Here is a 27,452-nt window from a genome sequence, read left to right as displayed (position 1 = left end):
GTTACTGGCACGATTTATACTTTCATGTGGCTCTTAAGATCTAATGTGGTTTTCAAAGATGAACCCATTACTTGTTATTATGGCGGCCTCATCCTGGTCCTCCATGCAACTTCCTTCCGAATACAATTCATGTGCCACATTCAGTGGGTTTATTCTACTTTGACGTGGGTGATGGTGAGAAAGCAAAGTGAGGAATTATCTCAGTATATGCCACAGCTGTCAGTTTAAGTGAAGAGGTTTGATTTCAGAAAAAAAAACAACTGTTTGCTATCTCTTACCATCATCCCTGTGGTGTTATTCTGTCTCCTGCAGAACTTTGCACTACAAGAACGAACAGCAAGCTCAAGCTTACTCACAAAGCACAGAGACACACACACCCAAAAACAGCGGGAATTACTGATCTGGTTAGTCATTCAGGCATAACTCTATCACTGAGCAGTTACAACACATGGAGGATGTGGTAGAAAAGTGTCAACGTACCTTCAGGCGGGGAGTTTTTGCTTCCACACAGCCTTGCCGATTGGAAATTTGACTTTAAAAAGGCTAATAAAAAACTCAACAGTTGGCAAAGTAATCATTGATTTATTGCCAAGTTTTATTGTCAAGTCTTTCCTAAATTACATAATTATGCATTACTATAACAATTTCCACTTCCTCAGGAAATGAAATTATAACAATACTATCTCACAGATTTTTGTTGAAGTAGAAGTTGGACAGATATTTTAAGACACCTAAGGATCAAATCCCTTCTCAGTCAAGAGTCGAACCCTGTCTAGTTTAAAATAACAGCCTTATTTCACCCGGAAAGGCCAATAACTTGGTTTCAGTACGTAGATAAATAGACGTCAAGTGTTACAGTGACCTTTCTGAATCAGGCAGCTGTGTGGCTTTCCCTCAGCTCCCTCTGAAGCCACCAGGCTGGGCCCAGACCTCTCAGCCCAGACTTGTGTATAGCCCTCGGCTTCTTCACTCATGAGACTATGCCCACAGTGAAGGTGAAGAGCAGTGTTTAATTTGTAATTTAAACAAGGCGCTGCTACTTGTTAATGGATGCTAATCAGTCTTCTTCTATTTACAAAAGTTTTACATGAAGGAGTCAGGGTAACCATAGTACATCTCCCAACTAAATTGGTATTAATTAGTAACACAAATTCTAATTTTTTTGCCAGAAATAGATTTTTCCTCGTAGTTTTTAACTCAGCTCTCTCGTGGGAACCAGTGGATCTTTATGGAGCTCGGTAGCACAACCTTACAAGGTTTTTATTCAGCTAAGAACAGTGAAGCATTATTAAGAGTTAAGCTCCACCGCCCTGCCTGCCTAGTATCTGCCTCTGGAGGCTCGTCCTCTCACATAACCCGCTGTAAACACAGCATATTTCAGTTTTTCCACAGCTTAGTTCAACATAGGTGCCCCCCATACCTTAACTTCTTTCACCACAGGGGACCGTCTCGGAAGTAGCAAGAGAGAGAAATGAGCACAAGGTACCAGTAAATCCAATGACAGCAGTTCCCATGAACACTGATTCCACTGATGATTCCAGTAAACCTTTTACCAGTGCTGGAAATAAATTGTTTGATAATCCTGTTTCAGAACATCATAGTTTAACAAATGGCTTCATTGAAAGTCAATATTTTGAAACCAAGCACACATTTCTGTTTTTTTCTCAGGAACATATGTTTCCAGGGCCTGATTTTGACTAATTTAAGCCTTTTTATTTTAGCTAGTTTTGGAACAGCACATGACAAATCCCAAGCTACACCCACTTTCTGTCCTTCCATCCACCACACTTTTGCACCAAACATTGACACAGTGGTGTGTGACGCAAACCTGCAAAGCAGGAAAGGGTCAGTAGCCAGCTGTGGTAGAGTTGAGGCTTGGCAGTTCCTGAGGTGAAACAGCAATGAATGGCCTTGTTCTTTTCCTTTACTCTCAATGGGCTGCCCTCCGTGTGAGCTGAAGGTGTGGGCTACGAGAGGGCAGTACGTTGGGAGTGTGTATGTGTGGGGGGGTGCCATCTTGCCGTCACGCAGTCTGCCAAGTACAACATTACAACAGTAGTGGGATTGTGTGGCCTGTGTGTTTGTTCTGTCCCCCTGAGGAGGAAAGATTCTGCTCTCCTTTCCATCTTCCCCTTGTCTCTACCTGACATGCAACACTTTTCCTTCACCTGTCTGAGTGGAAGCCTAGGTGCCAACATCCACGGACTAATGAAGAGGGCAGCTGCTAGTCTAGGTGGCACATGCCAACCAGGTTGGCACGCATGAACCACTGCTTTTGAAAAGACTGGTGGCATTTTTTCCGGCATTTTTTCCCCATTTTGCCACAGCGTAACCATTAAAAGGCCATTTATACGCACAAGACGTAACAGAAGATTGAGTGAATGATCCTTTTGTATAATTTACTGGTAAATTGATCATCATCTATCATCTACATCATCTATGATCAGATGAGCTCAGGAGACACTTCACACTTCCACAAGTTCATATATTTGTTTTTAATTTTTGTGGTTATTGCCATAACTTGAAACCATGTTGATCATCATCATCTTCATCATCATCATCATCATCATCAAAAACACAATTGTCGAACTGACTCGGAGGCATTTATTTGTCAGGTTTATGCTAATTGATAAGAAGATTTAGTACACCAACTGTTTGTTCTTTATATAATCCGGTAAAGACATAATGTGTAACGTTTCTGCATTGAAATGTATAAAAACAACTATAACTTCCGGCTAAATGCTAGATGATACGTCAGAGAGCGAGGAAGGAATTTAAATTTGTTGTAACCTTGTTGAAGTATTTCTTTCTAACTCACGTCAGAGAGATTTTCAGCTGCAATAGCTGTTGTTAAACAACAAAGACTACAACCCACATGATCGCAAGCTACTTTCCTACATCAGCAAAATACTATTTCTGTTTGCATTGTTTTGATTGAGAGACCCCTAGTGACAGAAAATACACACTGTGCGTTTAACACCAAGTTAGTGTTGTTGCATTCTCTTATTTTTCGGGGTTTTTTTGGTGGCAGCAGGTGTAGACGAAATATGACTTTTATTTGGTCTCTGAACGATTGACCAGACAAGGTTTCAAGGTTATGGTGAGGTTTTTGAGGTAACAGTATCCTGCACAGAATCCTGTTGAGGGCCAGACGTTCAAGGGGAAAACATTAGAAGACTATTAGTTGTTAACATCAGTGTCAGACTGGTTAGAGGCCAAAGCGCCAGATTAATCTCCAGTGGCCCTGCCAGAAATATCACAACACCCTCAACCTGACATTTAGATTCCCTCCAAAAAAGGTGGCCTTGGAAATAACGAGAGTATTCCTTTGGTCACTCCTCTACTCTGAAGCCGAAGAACTCACATCTGTTTTCATTCTGTTTTTCTATCTCCCTCTCTGTCGTGTCTCAGCTCATTGGCTACAGCGAGAAGCCCGTCAACCTGCAGATGTTCATTGGAACTGCAGACGATCGTTACTTGAGGCCGCACGCCTTCTACCAGGTGCACCGGATCACCGGGAAAACCGTAGCCACAGCCAGCCAAGAAATTATCGTCTCCAGCACCAAAGTTCTTGAAATTCCTATGCTGCCCGAAAACAACATGTCAGCCAGGTAGGTGTCCGAAGCACTACACGTTTATATTACTCAGTTATGAGCTTACCACCATGAAGGAAGTCCCATCCAATGTAGGCACGACCACATTTATGAACATACAGGGTTCGTCCAAAGGGGATTTTAATAGATTTCCTTCATTTAAACCAACATGAGAGGTGAGCGCATGAGGAAAATTTGAGGGTTTCCCATGGAGCAGAGAAACAAACTTTATTCAAATATTTATGATTCTGCATTAGCTAAATGATTATGTTTATATAAGGTCTGGTTTCATTTATATTGGTATTCATAGGAAAGGATTTGGTAGGGATTTTCTCATTTACAGCTGCAATAAATCATATTCACACAGGCATTTTTATTATGTGATTCAACACTTAATTTTCTTCTCATTGCCAGTCTCCTGCTAGGTTTGTGGTTGGTTTTATCACTCCCAGGCCTTCACTACTTAAATATGTCTTAGATGATTGCCATCCCGGTGGTGTCGTATGGGGCCAACTATTTTCCCTCTACCTTGCAGTATCGACTGTGCTGGCATCCTTAAGCTGCGGAACTCAGACATCGAGCTGCGGAAGGGGGAGACGGATATCGGAAGAAAGAACACACGGGTCCGCGTGGTGTTCCGAGTGCACATCCCTCAACCCAACGGAAAGGTGCTGTCACTGCAGGCTGCCTCTATCCCTGTGGAGTGCTGTGAGTGTCAACCTCAAAGCATCGAGTCGCATACACACACACATACACACAGAGACGCACACACACACACACACACAGGCACGCACGCACCCAAACAGATTCATTCAGAAAACCACCACACACAGAAAAGCACACACACAAACATTTCCACACAAGTTATCAAGCTTGCGGTCTGGTAATTTAGGATGTTGATTTAATCTACTGTTTGCTCTCATTGAAAATCACTTTAGATAAGAACATTTGATAAATGTTAAAAATGGAAACTGACGCACTTCTGTCTGTACCGTTACCATAGCTCTGCAGTAAATACTACATGATATAAGGTGTTGCTTGTGAAGTAGTACATGCATCTACATTAAAAAAAAAATCATGACTGCAGTGTGAATCAGCACAGCTCAGCAAATGATCGTCCTCTTTTCTCCTCAACCCCTGCTGCGTCTCTCCCAGCCCAGCGTTCAGCTCAAGAGCTGCCCCAGGTTGAGAAATCCAGCCTGACCAGCTGCCTGGTCAGCGGGGGAGAGGAGTTGGTCATCACAGGCTCCAACTTCTTCCCAGAGTCCAAGGTCATCTTCCTGGAGAAAGGCCCTGGTAAGTATAATGTCCACACAGCAGCTTGGCCTTGAAACAACGTTGGAGAAACAGCTTGTGCCAATTACGCATGTCGTAAAATTGTGTTTCATGGTTGTCTGACAGATTGTATCAGAGAGGCCACCATTAGTAAAAACAAATTCATGTGTGGTCTGTTGGACAAATATATTCTTCAGTGGCAAAAAAACAAAAAACTGAGCTTCTGCAAATTTGCATGTATGAAACTACATGTGGAAAATGTCGCAGAAGTCAGGAGAAGATTTTATTGGATTCCCCCCCACTGTGCAGTTTAAAGGAAAATGATAAAGAAACATGATAAAGGAGGTTCAAGTCTCATTTATGTGAGTAGCTGACCAAACCTAGTGTCTCAGATGTCAACCAAATTTTTATTCTCTTTATTGATTCTGCAATACGACAATTAATGTCCCAAAATGTTTTTAAATATCCAGAGAAATATTTTTTTCATGCATTTCTTTCACAAATGTATTAGACCAACACCTGAATTCTTGTATGTATCAGTTTTCAGATCACATCCGTCATCATCTCATTCTCAGCAAGTCCTCTGTTCCCCCAGGCATTTTGTCAACACGGAACAGATTTATGTCTGCTTATTATGTTGTCTATCAACTAAGTATGAGATGATACACTTGGATTATGGGGCAATGAATATATATCCTTGTACAGTGCTCATTTATAATATTGGAATGGAACATTTTTTTCATGTTTTCATTTAAAAAAAAATGACCCAATTTCAGTAACTAGCAAGTGTGAAATGCTAAAAGAAGTAGTGAAGTGTAAGGGGGCACATGTATGGATAGCTATTGGTTCCTTGCGCCACATGTGTAAAGCACTTGGAGGTTCTGGAGTTACGATGAATGTTGAACGTGTCTCCGTTTCCTAAAAAGAGTCTTTGTGGCTTTAAAAGTTGCTTATATCCGTTTAACAAATACCTAGACTAAAGAGATTACTTACTTAATCTCCCTGTGCTATTCACCCTGTTCCTTTTAAGTCACCCATCTTTCTCTGCCTTATCTTTGTTTCTCTTCTGTACACCCCTTGTAATCAAAACACATGTAATAGCTGTTCCCTGGGATGGAAATTTTAAATGGATAACATTCGTCGAGCCCGTCTCTGCCTGCCCGAGGAGCCTTTGTGATGTGGAGCAGCAGAATCAAGTTCACACATGGCAGAAAGCTGAGCAGTGTTGTGTTTGTGAGTGAGAGCCGTTCTCTGAGATTTGAGAAGAAAGGGGAAAAAAAAGCAGCCCTGAGGAATGTCTTTAGCACTTTGAGGTGTACCAGGTGAAGCATGGCAGAGAAAAGTAGCGTGGTTGAAACAACTCACTGATGGTTGGCTCTCTTTAACGCAGCAGCAAGTGGAAACCTTAGGGAGGTGAATCTTGCGTAGGGAGGAAAGCTGGGGCCCCATAGTGCATGAAGGCATTGGACTGTGGAGGGAGACAGAAGGAATATGAAAGGTTAGGGGAAGATGATGTTGATTAAGTTTGTGTAAATGATCCTCCTCATCATGAGTAATCCGCCTGCTTAAGTGCAGAAAGGCACTGATTGGAGTAAGTAAAGGAAAAGAAAGAAAGAAAGAAAGAAAGAAAGAAAGAAAGAAAAGAGAGGCAGTGACAGATACTTTTCCACCATCTCTCATAATTCTAAGACAACTGCAGATTCCCAAAGAACTACAAAGACTAGCAAATTGTTGCTAGTACACAGAGATTATGGGAGAAACACACATCCTAGCATTTGTTCTTGATGGTCTTTTTATGAGCAGGTAATGTAACAAAAAAGTTTAGGTTTGCTATATGTTGGTATGCATACTATTGTGATTCATGTATTATGCTACTGTAATGTAATCTTTACTTGGGTCTTCAGGACTTTAAATAGTGGATAATATACTGAATGGCAACACTATTACATTAAGAAAATACTTGAAATTTTCTGATTCAAAATCTCCGATATTCTCCATCAGTTTCTCTTCTTTTTTTTAAAATGCATCTTTAAGGAAAGAAAGAAAACATATCTGTTGGCTTACTAATCATCTTTTGTTTAAAGTTATTTGAAGTAGTATTTTGGCAATGAGAAAATATAAAAGGAAAAGGGAAGGGAAGACACGTGGTTCATCAAACATTAAAGTTAGAAATAAGTCCATAATTGGTATGAGTATTTCAACTTTACAAGGACGAATGTTTACATAAAGGAGTGGACTTTAAAGGCTATAACAGTGGCTGCCTTGAATAGTGGCTAACACAAGTGTGTGTACTCTGTAGTCACTGTGTTGTTTCGGTTGCAGAAGCCAAACAACTGTGAGCTTTTACCCAGAAGTTACAACATAAACAGTAATCACGTTCTTTATTTTTACCCGATCTACCGGCACAACTGGTGCACGTTCTCTCCCCCCTTCTGACCGGAGGGCGTGCAGGCTGTCTGGATGATCCGAGTCATTGTCTCAGCGTGGTATGAGGTTCCTGTCTGTGCTTGTTGTCTGACAGAGCATGTGGGGCCCATGCTCCTGCCTGTTGAATGTCAACAAGCAGCGCTGTAATAATGCAGCGCTGTCAGCTGCAAAGACGTTCAAGGTCATTTGCTCATTGGGGAAGAAAAAAAACGTCTCTCTGTCATCTATAAGTTAAGCTTCTTCACAATAGAGAGAACTTCTTTAGGGCCAGTGGATTACTATAATTAAGGCTAATGTTCAGGTGAGATCAGAGCAGGTATATATCGCCCACTTAAAGCTACAGTAGAGTGTGGATTTTGGTAGAAAGCTGAATGTTACAAGGCTTACCATTGAGTTCTTAGTATTTACATATAGGCTAGTCCTCTCTGCAGACATGTAGCAGATGTCTGACAGTGGTATTTGGGGGAATCCTTTGGGTTTTGAGGAAGAGGCCATGCAGGTGCAGAGTATGCTTCCACCGTGGAACAGGCGACTGCCTCCACTGAGAGGCTATACGCTTCTAAGTTAGTTTTCAAAAGTTTGTATTATCCTTCCACCCACTCCGGGTGAAAACACTGAGCCTGTCAATGTTTTCACCCTGACTCCTTCCCTTCAAGCAGCTGCCCTTAAGATGTCTGGCCAAATAATTAGTTCCCTCATAGGAAAACTGGAAAGGATGTTTTCTAGCCAGAAACCTGGCAGTGTGTTAAAGCATTTTAGAATAAATGCAATTATTCCACTGCTCAGTCCATAATTTTAACCAGGCAAGACAAACAGCAGGACATTTGGACATTTGATTACTATTTAATAGCTGCGAAGATTTTCTCCATGAGGCTTCTGGGCCTTTGAAAATGACATCATTGTGATGTGTCTTGATTCTCCAGAACAAATTGAAATGGTGTGCTTTTTTGAAGCCTTGTGTGGTTCTTAAGCCCTGTCTGTTTGAGAAAGCACCGAGCACTGACATCATTTGTAGGAAAATAGAGAAAGGGACCTGCTCCAGATGAGAAAAGTCACTTTGACAAATGTCAGACAATCATTCTTAAAGGAGTCCAAAGTATGTGGCCTGGGTTTATTACTGCTTCTGTTTTAGTAATCAGTTCAAATTACATTATATAGTCATTGTAATTTTTAATCCATATGTTACTTCTCTGTCCATTATAACTGTTTTTTTTTTAGTTGCTTTTACTGTATGAATGTTTATCCTGAAACTGGCACACTGATGCTGCATTCTGCTTCCTGGAGTTCTTGGTCCTTCTTAATTGAAAAGTCAGTCAGTTTATCTTTAGTCAGACCTGCACTCAAGAATTGTTCAAGTAATTTTATTATATAATGTTCTGTTAAGTGTGGTGGTCATCTTAGAACTTTGTGGACAGAGTGCTTGGATTGAGGAAAATATTGAATGTACTGTGTACTGTAATTTTTTCCAGAAACATTTTAACATGTTATATTTTCCTCTTACTCATTCCCTCTAGATGGACGACCTCAATGGGAAGTTGAGGCAAAGATTATCCGCGAGAAATCTCAAGGAGTAAGTAGTCATATAATTACCTGTGCAGTTATTTTACAGCATTATGTCTGTATCATTTGCACTTATTGCACAATAAACTTGTCTGTTGTCACTTTTATAATTGTATAAAAATGGTATATAATGTTTTGTTGACAATAAGAATATAAATAATGTGATCTGTTTTTTTTTTGTAGTCGTGCATTGTGGTGGAGGTCCCTCCCTACCACAGTAAGACTGTGGGCTCAGCTGTGCAGGTGCAGTTTTATGTGTGCAATGGCAAGCGGAAAAGGAGCCAATCGCAACGCTTCACTTACCTTTCAGGTGAGATGAGAGGTTTTCATTTAAAAGGAATTGTAGATTATACATTAATGTGTTTTTTTTACTTACAGCTACCATGTTTAGACTCCTTTGAGAACAAAACCAGTCGGATAAAGAGGCACCGTTTTGCTAATCTTAAGCTATTGGGTACAAGTAGTTTTTCTGCAACTCATTTTACAGACATTTACACAAAGAGATTCTCTCAAGCTTTACTTTTGCGTTCCTTTGGGTGTATTGCTTCCTGCTGTAGTTAATCTCCCAAGGTAATGACAAGAAGTTTGACTGACAGCAGAGACAGTTGTAATGTGCTCTTGGTGTTGCACGCTTCTCCACAGGGGCTTCACTAACCCCGTTTCTCTCTTCTCTCTCCAAAGAAAGCATTGCTGTGGTTTAGAGGGGGCTCTTCCACTAACAATAACACTAACACCTGCCAACTGTGTGTTTTGTAGAGCCTACTCAAACTCCCGGGCAAACCTTGTTTTTTCTCAAATGTACTGTATTTGCATGGGGTTTTATGATGCAAATCTTTTGCTATCCAGGAAAATTTTACTATACGTAGACCCTGAATTGTGGTTTGATATGATTATTTTAGCAGAAGGGAAACTCGGCAGGCATGATATTTTGATCTGAAAGTTTCCTTCATGTTTTTCATTAAAGTCAAATTCCAGCCTTGCTATTCGATATTGTTATCGTTTATTTTCCTCTTGAAGCCAGTCAAACTGAAAACACCGTCGGCGGAATATAATGACGTGAGCATTTTGTGCAACATATTTAAACCCTGAGTTTTACCACAACAGTGTGTATGTTTGTGTGTGTGTGTGTGTGTGTGTGTGCCGCATACAAGCGACCTTGTCCCTCCACCCACCCAGCCTTTCTGTTTGCAAGCACGCCCACTCAGCACAGACAGTTCCTGTTTTCACCGTTGACAGACCAGGGCGGCCAATCAGAGCAGAGTCAAGTAACCCTGCTCTGTCAGTTAAGCTGGGTCGCTGACACCACTAGCGTTACCACGGACACCGCCTTCTTTATTGTGGCAAGTTTTATCGTGGGCTGGGCTGAAGAGGCCCTGGCCCAATTTGAGGACGGATTCTGAGAAAATTGCGTGGAAAAATGTAACAAGTTTGCACAGAAAATTATGTGACAGAAAGCCTTTGGTTCCTCGTCAGGAGTGTAATAGTACCTTTAAAGAAGGAGCACAATATTTGTAAACCTGGCATACGTATGCTCAGTTTTGAGGCTGTATAATTGCTTGTATTTTCTAAGTTTAAATATAGTGTGTTACCCTTCTCTCACCCTGAATATACCCACTGGCTTCATTTTTAGCCAGAATAAACTCACGTTTGGCCTTTTCGTGCCCCTTCCCTCTCAATCCCAGAGGCATGGTGGGGGTGAGCAGAGGGCACGATCAGTGAACTCGTTTGTTCTGTTGGTCTGATCTGGGCTGCGGGGCATTCAGCTCTTCTCCCACACAGCATTTCACATGATGGCACCCGGACTGACAACATATGCTCTCCCTCTGATTCAGAGCTGGATAAAAATAAATCTCACTGTCACAAGGCACCAGATTGGGAAATAGGTTACCGATCGACATAGCAGTGCTGTGAGCTGTCACAGTAAAAGGGAATGGCCCCATTTACTATCTAAATGTCACTCGGTTTTAGGTAGGTTTTTTTTCATCTGGAAGGAGCCCGTTTCACAATCCATACATCTCAGAGACTATGTACCCTGCCTTGAAATTGTTATGACATAGTTTTTGAGGTGTTACAGAGACACACATTGAGTGAATTAGTGTGGGTTGAGTATGAGGAAAAACTTGACTGCTTTTTTTGTGGCTTGTTGAAGTCACCGGACTACTGTACCTGAAGCAAAAATAGCAGTGCTACTGTCAATGTTGCAATGCAGTGACTTGACATATTTAGACATGACTTGTCCTTTTTTCTTCCTGCAGTATTTGATTGATAGCCTGACAATGTGGTTTTTCGCCATTCATCACATCTCTCTTCCTCCCTCTCTCTGTGTGTGCACCTCTCTCCCTTCAGTCATGGTGAAACAGGAGCACAGAGATGAGCTGGACCTTCCTGCAGGACCCCCTATGTCCATGCCCCTGGCACATGCTGCCAGTCTGGTGCGCACCCAGCTGCCTTCTCCTGAGCAGGGCCACCCATCGGACAACCTTCTGTCCAGCTCCCCTCACGGCCTGGCCACGGGCTCCGGACCTGGCCTGCTACCCCTGCAGGCCCCCTGCCCCTCCCTGGGCTCCCCGTCCTTCCAGCACCTGCCTCACCTCCAGGGCCGCGGTTTGCACCACCCCCCTGCTGACTGCCACATGACGTTCCACCCGAGCTCTGCTCCTGCTCCCCTTCCTGCTCCTCCCCGGCCCTCCTACCAGCCTATGCAGCACAGCCACAGCCACGGTCATAGCCTGCCCTTCAACGGCCAGTCCAGCCTTCCTCCTCAGGGCTACGAGAGGATGCCCTTCCAGCACAGCCACACAGTATCACACCCAATGGGCATGGGAATGGTGTACCCTTCCTCCCCTTGCTCCTCGCCATCAGCTCCCTCCTCTTCAGCCTCCAACCCCATTGCTGGGTCTCCCCAGAACCAGCAACCGCTGCTCACCCCATCATCCCCACACCTCCTCGGAAGCTATCACTGCTCCCCAAATCCCACCCAGGTACCCTCTCCCAGTGGCCACCCCCTTGTGGGTCAGCACTCCTCCCAACTGCAGAGGGCTATGGGCTATCACCCAGTAAGTCAAAGGTCAGCCTCCTGTCCCACACCATCCAGTGCCCCTCCTCCACGGATGATCCCCTCTCCTCACTCTGGGCCTTCCTCCCCTCAGCTGCACTCGCTACCCTACCAGTCTCCCACCTCATCCTCCCCAACCTCTGGTGGCAGTCCTCTGGGGCCCCTGCAACAGCAGCACTCAGGGCAGCCTTCTCCCCAGGCTACAAGCCCAGTCATGGCCAGCTTGTCCCCAGCAGCAGCAGGCCCACTGGTTCACCCTCTTAGCCCACAGGGGCCCTTCTCCTCCGACGGGGACAGTGTGAACATCAAACAAGAGCCAGAGGACAGGGAACCCACGTTCCGCTCCATCGGCCTGCAGGACATCACGCTGGACGATGGTAGGATATTTATTTTATATATATATATATAAATATATATATATATATACATTTATCTCTGAACCATTTTGTTGTTGCACTGAGACCATGAGAACAGTGAGGTCAACATATCTTCTTGTCTGTTATTGGTCAGTGCATGAAAAGTGACAAAGAATAGCACAGAACATCTGTGAAATGTTATTTTAACCTCAAGGTTATTGAGGCAGTAACTAAGACCAGGCAGATCAGAAATGATGTATTTTGGTTTCAAGCACTCAAACACTTTAAAACTATTAAAAAGAGGAGGTGACTCTCAGACATCCAGTGGACAACAGCCCTCACCCTATCTACCTTTCAGTCACTCTTTCTCTTTTGTTTTTGCTCAGATTGTACTTCTGTAGTTTTCTGTCAGTCCCGTCTTTCTGCTCTCATTATCACATTTTCCTTCCCCACCCTGTCCTTTCACACGAGCTATTTACATAGCACACCCGTCTTTGATTAATCTAATTTTCAGTCTAAAACAAGTGGCCACTGAGGGATTAAATTCACCCTACAATATGTCAGGCGCAAGATAAATTTGTATCTGATGATGTAAAACAATATGGAGCACCAGTTGTTGTATTTTCAAGTGGCTGAAAACTTGATGCCTGATTATGGTGATAGTGTCCCATCTGTCACTGCGGTGCACAGTTGTGTACACAGGTTCATTAGTGAAGGGTCCTGTGACTTAGTATTGGGTAACATAGACACATAGGACTGATAACTATAGTATCATATTAAAGGGCCTAATTGTAATCTGTATCTCTGGCAGTAGTTTGGAGATTAATTACACTTGTATTTTTTGGCTTTTTGGAACTGGGGAGAGGGAGATGATTGCATCATATTGTGCAAAACCAGTTGTGTGCCGCTGCAATAATTACATCCTGTGTGTGTTTGTGTGTATGTAGGCATGTGTGTAGGTGTGTTAGCAACTAATTAGCATGCTCGGGAGAACTTGTCAACTTTACAAATGACTGTGAAGGCAGCCTGTGCATTTAGCAGCTTTCCCTTCATCCGTGAACTCTTTACCTAAAATGAGTGTGTCTAAACCATTCCAGATTGTCTACTTCCTTATCTGCTGTTTAGAGCTCGCCTGGTTTTGTTAACCCCAGTGCCATATTCAAATGAGGGTCCTAAAGGGCTGGGGTTAATAAATAGCTTGGCGAGGCTATGTCAGGGAGGTGTGATATTGTGTGCTAGCAAGGGTCAGCCTAATTAACACAGGGCCATTGTCAATAAGTCATGTGTGAAAGTCCAACAACCACTGAGGTTCATCAGTGCATAATACTTATGCGCACACACAGCTAACACACATTAAAACGTGTAACCTGTGTGAAGGAAAGCCAGATGATAAAACTTTTCTCTCTTTCCCTTTGACAGGCTCACATGTTGATGTACGTATGGACTCATGAAACCGTAGCTAAGATATATTCAGTCGCCCCCCCCCCCCGATCCCATATGAAAAGACAGACACAGGGCTGATCTGAAAGTAGCTGGCTGCACTGACAAAAAAAAAATTATGAGAAAAGTTTGTGAGTGACACGGTTCAGCCGGGAATGTGAGCTCTCCCTTTGAGCCTATGGCTAAAAATAGCTTTCTGTGCCAGCCCAGCTCTGTAGGCCATGTTGTGAAGTGGCAACGTGAAGCTTACACCCAGCTCTGAGTTTTAGGAGGTCGCAGCACACTCTGTTAAGTAGACCGTACTCACCCCAGTTTGACAGACAGGGAGGCAGGCAGATTGGGATACAAAAGAAATACAGTGCAGGGAAACGACACAGATTCATATAGCATAAATGACTCACATGTATGCAAATTCACATGTAAATGATGGCAGTTTGAATTGGTTAAATATTTGTATACACTCAAATATAATCTAAAATGATACCTCAGAGCTATTATGCCTTGTATCACCTTGTATTATTGCTGCTCTCCGCCTCTTTATGTTTCCAGATAAAATACATTATTTAGTATTCGAAGAATTTTGCTTTAAACACTTTTAAAATCATACGGTTTTTATACATGAGATAGACTCCTGCAAAAGTAGCATCACAGACTTGTGGCATGAGAGGGAATATGAGTGTGAGCGTGTAGAAAACTGCTCTGGTTAGCAAGCAGATGGCCCTTGTGACGCACACCAGACCATGCTTGAGATGTGTGTGTGTGTGTGTGTGTGTGTGTGTGTGTGTGTGTGTGTGTGTGTGTGTGTGTGTGTGTGTGTGTGTGTGTGGAAGGAGGGGTATTGTGTTTGTGTGTATCTGATGTTGTGGAGGTGTGAGTGTACTGTATGTGTGTGTGTGCGCAACGCAGGAGACACAGGAGGTAAGAGGACAGGCTGACAGACAGATGGACAGACAAGGTCAGGATCCAACCCCACTGCAGGGTCACTCAGCCGAGACATTCAATCTGAAATGTACTTGGCATCTGAGATTAAAGTAAAGTGCATACTGGATCATTATTTACAGTATTTTCCGATATAAAATGTTAAGGTTGAAAGGCTTTATTTTTTTAGATTTTGGAGTGAAGATTATTTTTTCAACGAAGGTAATGACATGGAAAAGCAAAGAATGAACTTTTCAACAAAGCAGCGTGACATGACTGAATGTTCTCTAAAATTTTGTGTGCTCCTGCTGCTTTGATGTGTGATTAAAACAGAACAGCGTATGGTTGGGTGCTACCATCATAAGATTATATCAAAGAGGCTCTTCATGGTCACTGTTGGCACATTTGGCATTGAGACCATGGCGTGTCAGTACCTTAACAAAAAATAACAAATACAGGTTCCGTTCTCTTTATTTCTGATAAAGGAATTACGGATAAGCAGGTACAGATGATTGATGGACTTTTAATAATAAATTACTGTCAATCCCCAGTGCGACTGTCAGCCACGCTTGCCAAAGCCCTCTAAACTTGTGTGTTTGGTTACTCCATAAACACAGTAGTGGCTTGAAGAATAGGCCCTCCTGTGACGATGATTACAGCCGTCATGGTGACAGAACCTGAAGCCCCCGGGCTGCCGAACTGTGCATTTAACTAATTAATCAGCATGTGACGATCTCTATGTTTACAGAGCACAAAGGGGAAGGGATAGCACGTTTATGCTGTTACTGTGGTGTTGGTAGTGTGCACGGTGTGTTCACAACAAAAGCTGGTCTTTTGTTGGTCCTGCCATGCCCAAACACACAGCTGCTTCAGACTGCGAGCACAGCTTTGAGGGTTAATAATAGGCCGAGCCCTGCTGCCTGCACAAATGCACACACACATTTACACACACAGGGAGTGACACAAGTTCTCCTGTAGAGGTTGTGAAACGTACAAGTTTGTGTCCGTGCAGGGGACATACCTTATAAATATACATTTGTATTGTTTGGGTTTTCTTTCTTTACAAGGGCGTAGAAAATAGAAACAGATCATGCGCCACATTTGTTCCTCACGTTTTTGACCTTTTGACAGTTTTCTCATTCAACTTTTCAGTCTACATTATTGTTACGCAGAGACTTACACACATGCACTCTGCACTTTCTAAATTGAAATATTCAAGTATTATTTTTTACCACAAAGCAATAAATTTGACATTTTGAAAAATTACTCATCTGCTCAGAGTCAGATGAGAAGATAATACCACTCTTGTCTGTGCATTCAATATGAGGTTACAGCCAGTAGCCAGTTAGCGTAGAGACATAAAACAAGGAAACTTGGCTCTGTCCAATGCAAACAAAACAAACCTGCCAGCACCTATGAAACTTTCTTATTAATATGCAACATCTTGTTTGTTTAATTCAAACAAACTGGCAGAGGTTTTAAGGTTCCTGATCTACTTTTTAGCGGGAAGAAGCTTTCATTTGATAAAGTCTCCCCTGGTAAATCCTCAACTTGTTTTAGCCAGGATGTATAACATATTAATTTGAATTTCTTTAGGTTCTGATGGGTTTTGTGACCTTTGGACAGAGCCAGTCTTTCCGGTCTTTATGCTAAGCTAAGCCATCAAGCTTTAACTTTAACAAAAAGATATGAGAGTGATGTTGTTTTTCTCATGCGATTCTCAACACAAGAGTGAATATGTCAGACTACTGCTTTAACATTCAAACAAGTAGCTCTTTGTAATGAATGAGGCTTGTCATAAGTGCCAATCCCACTGAGAACAGCAACATCCTGCCTTCTCAGTTTTTAGTCTCCTTCACCTCATAGGCAGCTGTTCTCTGAATGCTCCCTGGATTTTGAAAAATGGCAGAGAGCCGCTAATTAGTTAAACAAGTGAATGGCGAAGAGGCCAATGGCCGGCGCTCCAAAAAAGACTTGGATATTTTTCCTCAGGAGTTGGACGACCAGACCACGGAAAATATGCCAGTGAACGCTGGATTTACCTTTGACAGGTGGCGAGAAATATGAGTCCAATTTTATCCCAAATGAAATTAAACATGAAATTACACTCGGAAATGACCTTTGGTTTTTGGCCACCTTAGTAAATTATCTTGATTCACGTTCTCTCTCTGGAAAGGGCTGAAATGTCCATATAAACCTGTTTTGTACTGTTGAGGCACACTTGCCTCATTAATTTGTAATTTAATGGCCACCATTAAAAACATCACCAGAAGCCATTTAGGAACAGTTTAAAGTGAAGTCAATTAGAGTAAAACCATCAAATGGCCCATCCTTTGGTTGAGCAGCCTTTTAATGAAACATTAGGATTCATCACTTGAGATTTTGCATCAGACAAACTAGATTTTCCAAAATTATTACGTTTTCATTTTTTTAAATTTGTGTTTGTGTACACAACCAGGAAGAAATTTAAACATATCTGTAGCTCATTTATCTTTGATTATTTGTATGAAGCAACCACAAATATATCATCAATTTCTTGTGGTTGTGTGTGTGCGCTTGCAGATGTGTGTATGGGGCTGTCTTAGTCAAAGGCTTAATGCTGCCACAAACCAACCATAACAGAGTAATAACACAGAACTCTTGATTCGATGGCATGAAAAAACAACAGTGGAAGGAAAATACGTTTCCATTAAATGCTGCTGCAGCTGCAGCTGCTGCTGCTCGTTAAAAACAATGGCAAACATTCACCAGTCTTTTCCCCTGAAACAAGTGGAAATGGACTTTCTGTGTCATCTTTCCATACAATTAAGGTCTTAGAGAGTGTAATGCAGAGGTCTTGGCAGAGGCTGGAGCCTGGTGTGGAGACGGTGCCAGTCGTGCCTTTTTACTTAAGACAGGAGGAGGGGAAGCCTGGAAATCCCTCAGTGGGGCTGAGAGCAACATATTAACTCTGAATACACACTTATCGTATTATCATGAAAATTAACAGCCCTGTAGTTTGAACGGGGATCTTGCCAAGATTCTTTTTATATCGTCGGCTGTTCTCGATTCTCTTTTTGAGTGTCAGTTTTGATTTGTGCTCATCAGCCGATCATTGAGAAAAAATGAATACTAGTCAACGTATTTCTCAAGTGCGGACTTGACATAATGTGAAGTAACTTTCACTCCCGCTTGTAAATGTTGAGCGGAGGAGATGTGTGTTTGCAAGTGTGTGTAAAGTTTTTCTGAATTTTGGTGAGTCACCTTCGTGTGTTGCTGTAAAGCTGCCACCATGTCCAGTCTAATACTGCCATGGTGCGGAAAATACAAATCTTTAAACTCTACTACTCCGTCCTTTTGTAAAGCAGATGACCAAATGCACCTTCAACTGTTTCTAGCTCAAATCTAAACCACTCTCTTATTCCAGCTTCGCAAATGTGAAGATTTACTTTATTTTCTCTTAAGTATCTCCAGATTATGGACTGACGAAACAAACTATTTCAAGACATCATCTTAGATGTAAAGAATGAATAAAGGCACTGGCAAAACAATCAGTCAATGGTGAACAAGATTGTTAGTTGCAGCTTTACTGCTGCATCTTGTTCCCACTAAACAGGAAATATTAACCAAAACTCTTACGTATTATAAGGGTTATCAGCTTCCGACTTCCACCTGTTAATAGACAGGAAAAGCTTTAGTATAGTTGTGGTTTTGACACTAGATGTGTATCAGCTACATGCTCTCCGCTGTGAAGTCCTGCACCATTGGCACCTTGTGATCAGATTTGTTTCAGATTCCGAAGGCTACGATGTGATTATCGAAGCATCTTAATGAAGCAAAATGTTGAATTCCCATTCATGATTTATTTTTTTCTCACTGTGTAACTACTTGCTAAACTGAAGTGAATTTAATTGACAAATTAAGTACACCGATTTCTTCAAATTATCTAGTAAAATAGTCTTATAATTTTAAGTTGTTGAAATGTTTCAGCTTGTTTAACTGACATTTAACGGTTTACTTTAACTTGGTAATTCTGAAGAAACTGGTTTCCTTACTTTCATTTAAAGTCAACTTTTAAAATGGACAGTGTACTTTTAAAACATGTTGTTTTTGCATTGATCCATGATAAAGATAAACAGATGACTTTACCTCCATTGTCTTTGCTCACGCTCAGCTATCCTCACCAGAACTGAAGAAGTAGCCGAGCTTGGAATGTAAACACGACGCGCATGTTTACTCGTGTACAATTTCACCGTCCAATTGGTTCAGCTGTGAGAAATGTACAGCCCGGTCTTAGTCTCAGTCAAATTTTTTACATAGGTATTCATTATGTCGGGAGTTGGGTTTTAAATTTTCTGAGAAGACGTGATCTTTCCAGAGAGAACCGTGATGCATCTGAGAAATGATTTTTTGCCCTCTCATGCTTACCATTTCTCATGCTTGGCCGATCTTGCCAGGTGGCCGTTTTGGGCTCCAGTGCTTTCCTTTCTGCAGCCTGGTCCCGGATCAGTGGCGGGAGTTCTTTGAATCACTCACCGTCAGATCAAACGGGAATTCCACCGATGATTCACACGAATGATTGACTTTGAGAAACTCACTTTTAAATGAGCTTCTCCTCACCAACTCAGTCACTTACTCCAACAGACAAATTTGAATAAAACAGAGAATGATCATCGAGCAGCACAGAAAGCTTTATTGAGGCAGATCTGAAAGGCTTCCATCAACTGACCATCTATTTCCAATATGCGTGTGATCACTCAGTGGGTTTTTTACTTCAGGTTTTCTCCCATCATACCTAAGGCTTTGTGAAGACGTGTGCATGTCATTACAGGGCCCTGCAAGTGGAAACTGTGCGCTTTGATATTCCACTTTTAGAGGCAGAACCAAGTCTGTGCTTCTTTCTGTTCCCTCTGCACAAATGTTTTCCATTGTGGCATGTTGTCTTCATTTGCTGGACTCAAGAATCACTCAGTCTTCGAGTTATTTGCTAAAGCCGCCCTGCCAGAGTAATGTTTTTTAAGCCTGGGTCAGGGAACTTTTTTCAGTGTGTCATACAGGGTTATGATAATTACCCATTTTCCATCTTGACTGTAGATATGTTTATCATACTGAATGTCCATCTGCCTGTTTCACTTCTGTTTTGCATTATGGAAATCATTTCAATATACCTCCCCTGACAGGCTCTTTAGAAATGGAGACGTGAGATTACCCGATCTTGGTGATCTCCAGCAAGATGTGAAACTTTCTTTTGGGGAAATGAAAGAATCCCCGGAGTACATTTTCATTTAGCACTTGTAGGTTTGACAATACATTTATTTCTAGAGTAACAATTTATTTTCTCAAAGGAGGTTTTCTTTCTTATTTGGTTAAATCCTTCTCGGGCTTGTCCCCTGACTCTTACATACTGCCAGTGAACAGTGATGCTTAGTTCAACAAATGACTGTGCCTAGCCTGGTTCAGAGAGTTAAGTCTTCCCCCATCTTTCTCTTGCAGGTCCTCAGAAACCCAAATAGGCTCGGTCCTAAAGTTAGATATGAAGCATGCTTTCACTGTATAGGTGATGTACACATGCCTCACTCGCTGTGCGCTCTTTTAATGAACAGTAAATGAGCACTGAAAGCCATTAGCACACAGATGAAAGGATCCCTCTGATGGATGCATTCCTGAGCGCAGCACCAGCAATATTAGTAGTAGTGTTTGTAGTCGTAGTAGTAGTAGCAGTCGGCTGACTGCAGATGTATATTTTGACTAGGGAGCCCCCCTCCCAGTCATCTGCAGAGGATCTCCCTCCTGCTGAGCCATTCAGAGAGACACTTACTATGGCTGGCAGCGCTGAATCACCGTCTTTCTGTCGCAACGTCATGAGCAATACCAGTAAATCTGAGAAAACACTATCAGAGTATGAAACTCCTCTGAGGCCCGGGCCGACTCAAACCTCTCTTTCACTTGTGGATTATTGATGTGTGAAGCTTTAAGTGAATGACTGTATCCGACCCGTAGATTATTGCTCATTGTTATGGGAAAAATTAAGCTTGTGTTTTATGTAAAATACTTGTATTATGGCTTTAAACTTCTCTTCCCCCGAGAGAGAACTTATTTGTATATTACACATAAGTTCATTTTCGTCTTTCTCTTTTCATGATGATATTGTTTCCTCTTTCAGTAAGTCGTTGACATCCAATCAGAAGGAAAATAGCAAAGACAAAAAGGTGCAGTTTCCTTCTTTCCGTTGTCTGTTTTGAGACTGAGATGGAAATTCACTTCCAAAATAAGTTCAGTCTTTCTTTCAAATCAAGTTGGCCAAATTTACATCAGGGCGCAGCTGTAATATCGAGAGTGAAGCCCTGACGAAAATGTCTCTGACAGATTGCGGGGGGGAAACCTCTTCCTGTGTTTTTTTAATGACAAATCGAAATAATCAGATCGGTAAACGCTGCACTTGGCGGAGTCACCAGCTTTCAGAACATTTCGTGCTAATTGCCCTCTGCGTCTCTCTCGAATTATCTATCAGTCGCACGCTTAACGTTTGCTTTTGCTGATCAGTTCAGCGGAAAGCGATATGTGTTTTGCAGACGCCCACTTGATGTCGGTCTTTCGCACTTGGTTGCTCATATTCCTGTGGTGTTAGAGCAGATTCACTCCCATCAATCGACAGAGCTGCAGAGTTTACCACATTACATTTCAGCTGTGCAGGAGGCCCGTAAACATTGCCCTGTGATTAACCCATACGTTGACCTCATTAGAGTTGAAATCAGACCCTTATGTAAACACTTTTGAAATAATATATGGTATTTTAATTAGTTACTCTACATTAAAAGCGTTAAAAGTAAAGTGTAAAACATTTCTTTGTTACTTTTCATTAAAAGTCAGTGTGTAGCTTGGAACAAAAAAGCAGAGTAACTAGCTTCTTCATTCATTGTACAGCTGCTCTGATGGTCCTTTACCAGCTGTAAGACGTCTATTTCAAGTAGAGACACACCGCTAGTCTTTTGAAAGGTCACGGCCTTCAAAAAAGATCTGCAGTTCTCCCTCACACTTAATGATTTCACCGACTGGACCTGAGTGACAAAATCGATAAACTGGCCAACTTGCTGTATATTACACCCTGCTGTTGTATTAACAGGGGGCAATGTTTGCTTTGATAGTCACAGAGTTGTCTCTGAGTGCGTGGTGGTGCTTGCGAGTGTGTGATTGTGTGTGTGTGAACATGGTTGACATGGGAAAGGAAGAGCCTCCCACGCTAACAGGATGATGTGAGTGATGGTGGCCAGACACAAAAGCGAGCAGCAGAAAACACAAATAAAACAACAGAACGTGCACCAAACCAAAACTGGCAAAGAGGTGAAGTGTTTCAATGAGAAATATGTGCAATCGCAGTTTGATATTTTACCGAGTTGATGACAGTTTACGAATGCATTTGTTTTAATTGTACAGAGTTCGTTTCACTCTGTGTGTCATCCAATTTAAATATAGTTTCTTTTCTCTCATGAAGCAAACACTTGGTTGGGTTAATTTGCTCATCAGCGACTGAGTCACCCCTCCCCTGGAGTTACTGTAATACATGTGTTCATTATGGCCTACGGTGCGAGATTTTACAGTGCATGCGTCCAAGCAGACAGGAATAGGTGGCGTTTCTTTTTTCGCATGGCGTGTTCAGACAAACCTGCTCGTAAATCAGCCCAGTGTCAAACTGGGCCAGAGGTCTCCGCTGCACACTCCCAAACCAGTTTGCCCAGCCTGATTTCACACTTCAACTCAATGACCCGTCAACCTCACCTTCAAACCACTTAAAGAAATCTCATGAAGAAGACAAGGACTGAAAACACACGTGTGTCTTTACAGTGGCAAAAAAACAAAACAAAAAAAAAACCACCATTCACATCACATTTTCCATAAATTCCAAACAACTGAACGTCTGCCCGTCTGTCCTCATGTCCTCCTCAAACTATTTGAAGTTGATTTACTTCACGGCTGCACTCTTTTTTTTTTTTTAACAAGCTCCCCGCTTCGTCTCTTGTGGTCCCAGTGTGAATACTGAATGGAGGCAGCAGATGTAAAACAATCACACACGCTGGCAGAAAAAACAGCCAGTGAAGCTATCTGTAATTTATTTAAAATGAGCCTCTGCATGAGTCGGTGGAGTAATTAACCTCGCTGTGCCTGAGTGCCACTCCGGGCTCCACAACATGTTTTTAACGGTGCTTTGGTTTTACACATCCCTTTTTACCCTTACTCACAAACCTCATGAACAAGCCTGAGGAGATGTAGTGAACCATCACTAAAGCTCTAATGAAGTAACGGTCAGCCGTTCAGGAGTGCGTTTATACGAGTCAGTGTGCTGTGGTAACAGGAGCTGGACTCGAAGGTCAGAACTGGCGCGTTTACTGAGTTTCTCTCATTTGTCGTCTCAGGAGGGATTAAATCTCCCATCAGAGGTGTGACTAAGTCAACTTTGGGCTCACCAGGCAGTTTGAGTTTTCCATTTTGGGCTTTCAGCTGGTCGAGGTCCTGCGTTCAGTCTTGTGAGGAACTCAGTGTGGAGCGACACTGCCCTCTGCTGGACAGACAGGCGTACTTCTACTGCACTTTGTTTACGAGCAGTGATGAAGCCTCACGACACTTTGTGGCTTCAGGGCTTCAAAACTCAACAAGTTCAGCAACTATAAGTCGATTAATGAGTCAACTGACAGAAAACTACTTTAAATAATTGATTCATCTTTTGTGGTCATTTTTCTTTTTTTCTGACATTTTCAGAAAAAAGAAACAGACGGTGGAAGCGGTGAAGAATAGTGCTTGTTTGTAATGTCTGTTTAAACGTACTGTCTTTCCCAAACATCTCATATCGAATGTCCTCCATAAATAAAAATACTGGAGAAATCTGTGAGCCTCGTTCAACACAGGGGGAATACTCTTCAGCCTAGAATGACCGGATTAAGGAGGGAAATTACCAGTACCAATGAAAACAATGTTGAGTTTGGTACAGAACTGTTTCGAATGAGGCAAGCTTTGGAGCCTCTGCATCGTACGCCCTTCTTTAAATTCCAGTTTAAATTGTAAGTCAATTTAGGTAAAGCATGTGTTAAATGAATAATAATAAGTGTTTTTCCTGTTTGTTCTGTCCTTCACAGTGAATGAAATCATCGGCAGAGACATGTCCCAGTCCCCCGGCGCTCACGGTCCTCCGTCTGCACACAACCAGTCATAGCTCAGCCCACGGTCATCCCCTGCAGCTCTTAACCCTGCAGACCCCACAGCTCCAACAACCTGGACCCTGGACCCTGGGGACAAGAGGACATCACTCAGAGAGACGAGAAAGACTGTGGTCAGCGACAGAGTGCGGTTGGAGATTCTGTTGAAGCCTCGTGGACCGGCTCGACCAACAGCCTGACAGGAAGACCCTCTCATCCTTCTCCTCTGATTTCATTTCAAACTATTTCTCTCAGTTAGAGACACAGAAACAGAACTCACACCTTCACACAGATTAAACAGAGAGGTGAGCGGGAGGATGCAGCCATGACGATTCACAGCGAGCTCAAAACGGTCGGAGAATAATGAGGATTAACGAGATTGTCGAGATGTGAGCTGTCCCTCCTCATTAGGTCTGACCTTTCGAACTACTTTCTGTAGTGGAGACAATACAACGGCGTGTGTTGCCGTCCCCCTTCTCACCAGCATTGACCTTCATGAATGAAGACGTCTTGAGACGAATAAGAGAGACTCAGGAGTGCACCGTGCTCTCACAGGAAGCCAGAACTTGGATTCAAACTTGGTCTGAAGGGTGGTTTTAGTTCCCTGAAGTTAAAGTTTCTCAGGCAAACATCAGGATATTAAAAAAAACTTGAGGATGCTTTAAAACCATCTGGGTTTATCTGATAACAATCTGCAAAAATGTGGCAAAACTTTGAGCTATGAAATTGGATTATCAGAATTTCAGTTGTCAGTGAATAATCTTTTCCGTAAAACTCAGAACATCTGGCTGAACTGTCCTGTCCTGCTGTGATGACGACGCTGTCCGCTCCTTGTCCGTCTCCCTTTTAAATGATGAAACCATTCAGGTCTGGAGTGCAGGGGCCCGGCAGCGAGGACGAGCTCCTCCGGCGCTGGTCTGGGATCTGCAAACCTGCAACATTCCACAACTTTTAGTAACATTTGCAGCCGTGTAGATATCTGTACATGAACCCCTCTTCTTTTTTCTCTCCAGATCCCCCTCTCTCCCGTATTTCCTTTTCCTCTTCAAGTTGAACAAATGCCTTACTAACACTTAGCAGCTTTGAATCGTAGCGAAAGCTTCTTTTTTTTGTCGTTTTGCACAGCTGGCTTTGAGTTTGACTGTAATATTTTAAAACCGATTTTTGGCCATGTGGATATGATCTGATGAAACCTGACGAAAGGATGGTGTCCGTTTCTCTCAGCCCTTTTGATCACTTTTCATTCAAAGATATTTGAAGACGCCCGTTGTTTCCACGTTACAGAGAAGTGTTGTCATTGAGTGCACAGAGAAAATTCTTGTCATGCAATAACTCCCCAAATCTCCCAGGGGCCCTTGTGTGCCTTCATACCTGCGATGGTATGACGTATAGTGGGAAACAATCTGACTAACGTTTTGAAAGTATTTTATACAAAAAGATGTCGATGTATTTTGAATTCACGTATTTTCCCCCCTTCTGTAAAGAACAAGGTAAAACACCAACAACAGTTTCCACATCCCCCTCGCTTAACACAATCAACGTTTGCTGTTAACAATCAAAGACTCCTTTATCGTCTTTTCATTAATATTTCCGTCGGGTATGACGTGAATGTAGACAGAGACAGATTCCCTTTGGCTTGTTTGCCTTAAGCTTGACAATAACGCTCCTGCACGCGAGAGCCGAGGAGCGTCGCTTACGACGGTGTGAAGTCAGTTTTCCAGGTGAAAATGATTCTGCTATGCATTAAAATTCTGCCTAATGCCTTTAAAAAAAAAAAGAAAAAGACAAAAAAAAAAAAGACAAAAAAGACCTTGATGCCTATAGGAGTAGACTGTAGACTTGTTGTAGATGCTTGATTGGTTCTGTTAGCATCCTGGAGTTGTCCATCAGCCAATCTGCCTTTGTCGAGGACGCAGTACAAGCATCTTAATGGGTTCAGTTCGAGTGTGTGTGTGTGTGAGTGTGTGTGTGTGGATGAACGGATGGTGTTTGTACCAAATATGCTGTACAGAACACGGGAATTCTAAGAGTCCTATTTTCAACAACAGAAGCACACACTTGTATTTAGGCTATGCAAACTATGCGAGCAGCAAATGTGAGATATGACGTTAAATAGGAAAACATGAGATTATAAACTATTTGTAATTATGTTGCTAATGAACTTCACAGAGCGGAAAGAAAAAAAAAACATTCAGATAGTGAAAGTATCACATCACTATGTAAACTATTAGGATGCCTTAAATCTTGTTTGAAAACCAGTTTGTCAGTGTGTCTGTATGCTGTTCTGGGTTGATTTTTTTTTTTTTCCATGACTAAGACATAAGTCAGTAACTATTATTATTATTATTATTTGTTTGTTTTTCGGGGGGCACAGGGTGGACTTTGTGGGGTTGGGTGGGAGAAGGGAGATGGCTTTTTTTTGTGCATATAAAGCTGGTTCTGCAGCTTGGAAGACTTGAGTCAACAAAGAAAATGAAACAAAACAAAAACCAGCATCGACAGTTAAACTCTGGCTGCCGTCCTCTTCTGTCACAACCAAAGACCGAACAATATGTTCCCATTTTACATTATGGTAAAGCAACAGAGACTGTACAACTCTATTTTTGATACTTTGAAATGGATGTCATTCCTAAAAGGTTGGGGACATGTATGAGTGTTGAATATATATATATATATATATATATATATATATATATATATATATATATATACACACACACACAATGTTTTGTAAAATAAAAGGGAAATACAGGTTTAGCTGATGTTTACCGAGCCTTGTATTGTCATTTCTTGTATATTTTGTATGTTAAAATGTTTTTGTAATTTTTAAGACTGCAGTGCTTTTTGAAATTATTCAAAGGGAATACCTTGCATCATACTGTAGGCTCTAAAGTAGTGTATATCAATAAAACAGAAAACTCAGCAATGGCTTTGTGTCACTTTTTTCCCCGCTTGTGTCATGTCTGTGATGGTCCCACTCATCCAACCCATGTACATCTTTAAAGAAAAAAAAAGGTGCAGTATGTAAGAATTGGCTAATTACCAGACAAACAGGAGGAAGCACATCACCAGAATAACCACTAACTGCTGCTCACTGTAGCTGTCACCAGTTAGCCCTGCAGCTAGAGGGTCTGAACTGGGAGTTTGGAGCTCTGGTGGGAGTGTTGGTGGTAGCATGCAGACTTCAACAGATGTCTCTTAATCACAATATTGGTTCATAAACATCAGGACTTTACAATTTCTTCACATTCTGTTGATCATTTTGATACATTTTTTATGGTTTTCAACTAAAATCTTACAAGTTGCACCTCTAAATGTTTGACTAAATGAACATAACAAAGACAATATACTGTAAACACAGCTGCAATCTTTCACTTCCTGTGTGTAGTGGGAACTGGTTTGGATACACTCTGGCTTTCATGGAATTAATTTAATAAACAAATACAAAAACACTCAGGATCAATGTAATTATCATATACAACTGGGACAGCAAAATGCTACTGTAGTCCCTCTGTGCTACTTATTATTAAAACAAACATGGATGACCAACTCAGGAGTCTGGCTCCCTCTAGTGGTTTTATCAGAGAACAATATTGTGGTAGATGAGCTGCACTTCACAACTCCAACAACAATCTTTTGGGAGTCACATCTTGACAACACT

At 42.0% G+C, this 27,452-nt stretch overlaps 1 protein-coding gene across 3 annotated transcripts in view; it reads left to right on the top strand.

Moving 5' to 3' along the window:
- nfatc3a (nuclear factor of activated T cells 3a) overlaps window positions 1-26,713 on the top strand; it is a 64,156-nt gene extending 37,443 nt beyond the window's left edge. For all 3 annotated transcript variants that reach the window (XM_030414498.1, XM_030414497.1, XM_030414499.1), the window contains exons 4-10: window positions 3,412-3,611; window positions 4,129-4,301; window positions 4,749-4,889; window positions 8,810-8,865; window positions 9,039-9,165; window positions 11,202-12,287; window positions 23,732-26,713. In XM_030414498.1, coding sequence (XP_030270358.1) covers window positions 3,412-3,611; window positions 4,129-4,301; window positions 4,749-4,889; window positions 8,810-8,865; window positions 9,039-9,165; window positions 11,202-12,287; window positions 23,732-23,808 — 1,860 coding nt within the window. In that variant the 3' untranslated portion in view covers window positions 23,809-26,713. The remainder of the gene's footprint in view (window positions 1-3,411; window positions 3,612-4,128; window positions 4,302-4,748; window positions 4,890-8,809; window positions 8,866-9,038; window positions 9,166-11,201; window positions 12,288-23,731) is intronic.
- The last annotated feature ends 739 nt before the right edge of the window (window positions 26,714-27,452 follow it).

The sequence above is a fragment of the Sparus aurata genome, chromosome 4, assembly GCF_900880675.1.
Source record: "Sparus aurata chromosome 4, fSpaAur1.1, whole genome shotgun sequence".
In the NCBI taxonomy this organism is placed as follows: domain Eukaryota; kingdom Metazoa; phylum Chordata; class Actinopteri; order Spariformes; family Sparidae; genus Sparus; species Sparus aurata.
The sequence above is the reverse complement of the archived record's forward strand: the minus strand, read 5'-3'. Positions and strand labels throughout refer to the sequence as shown.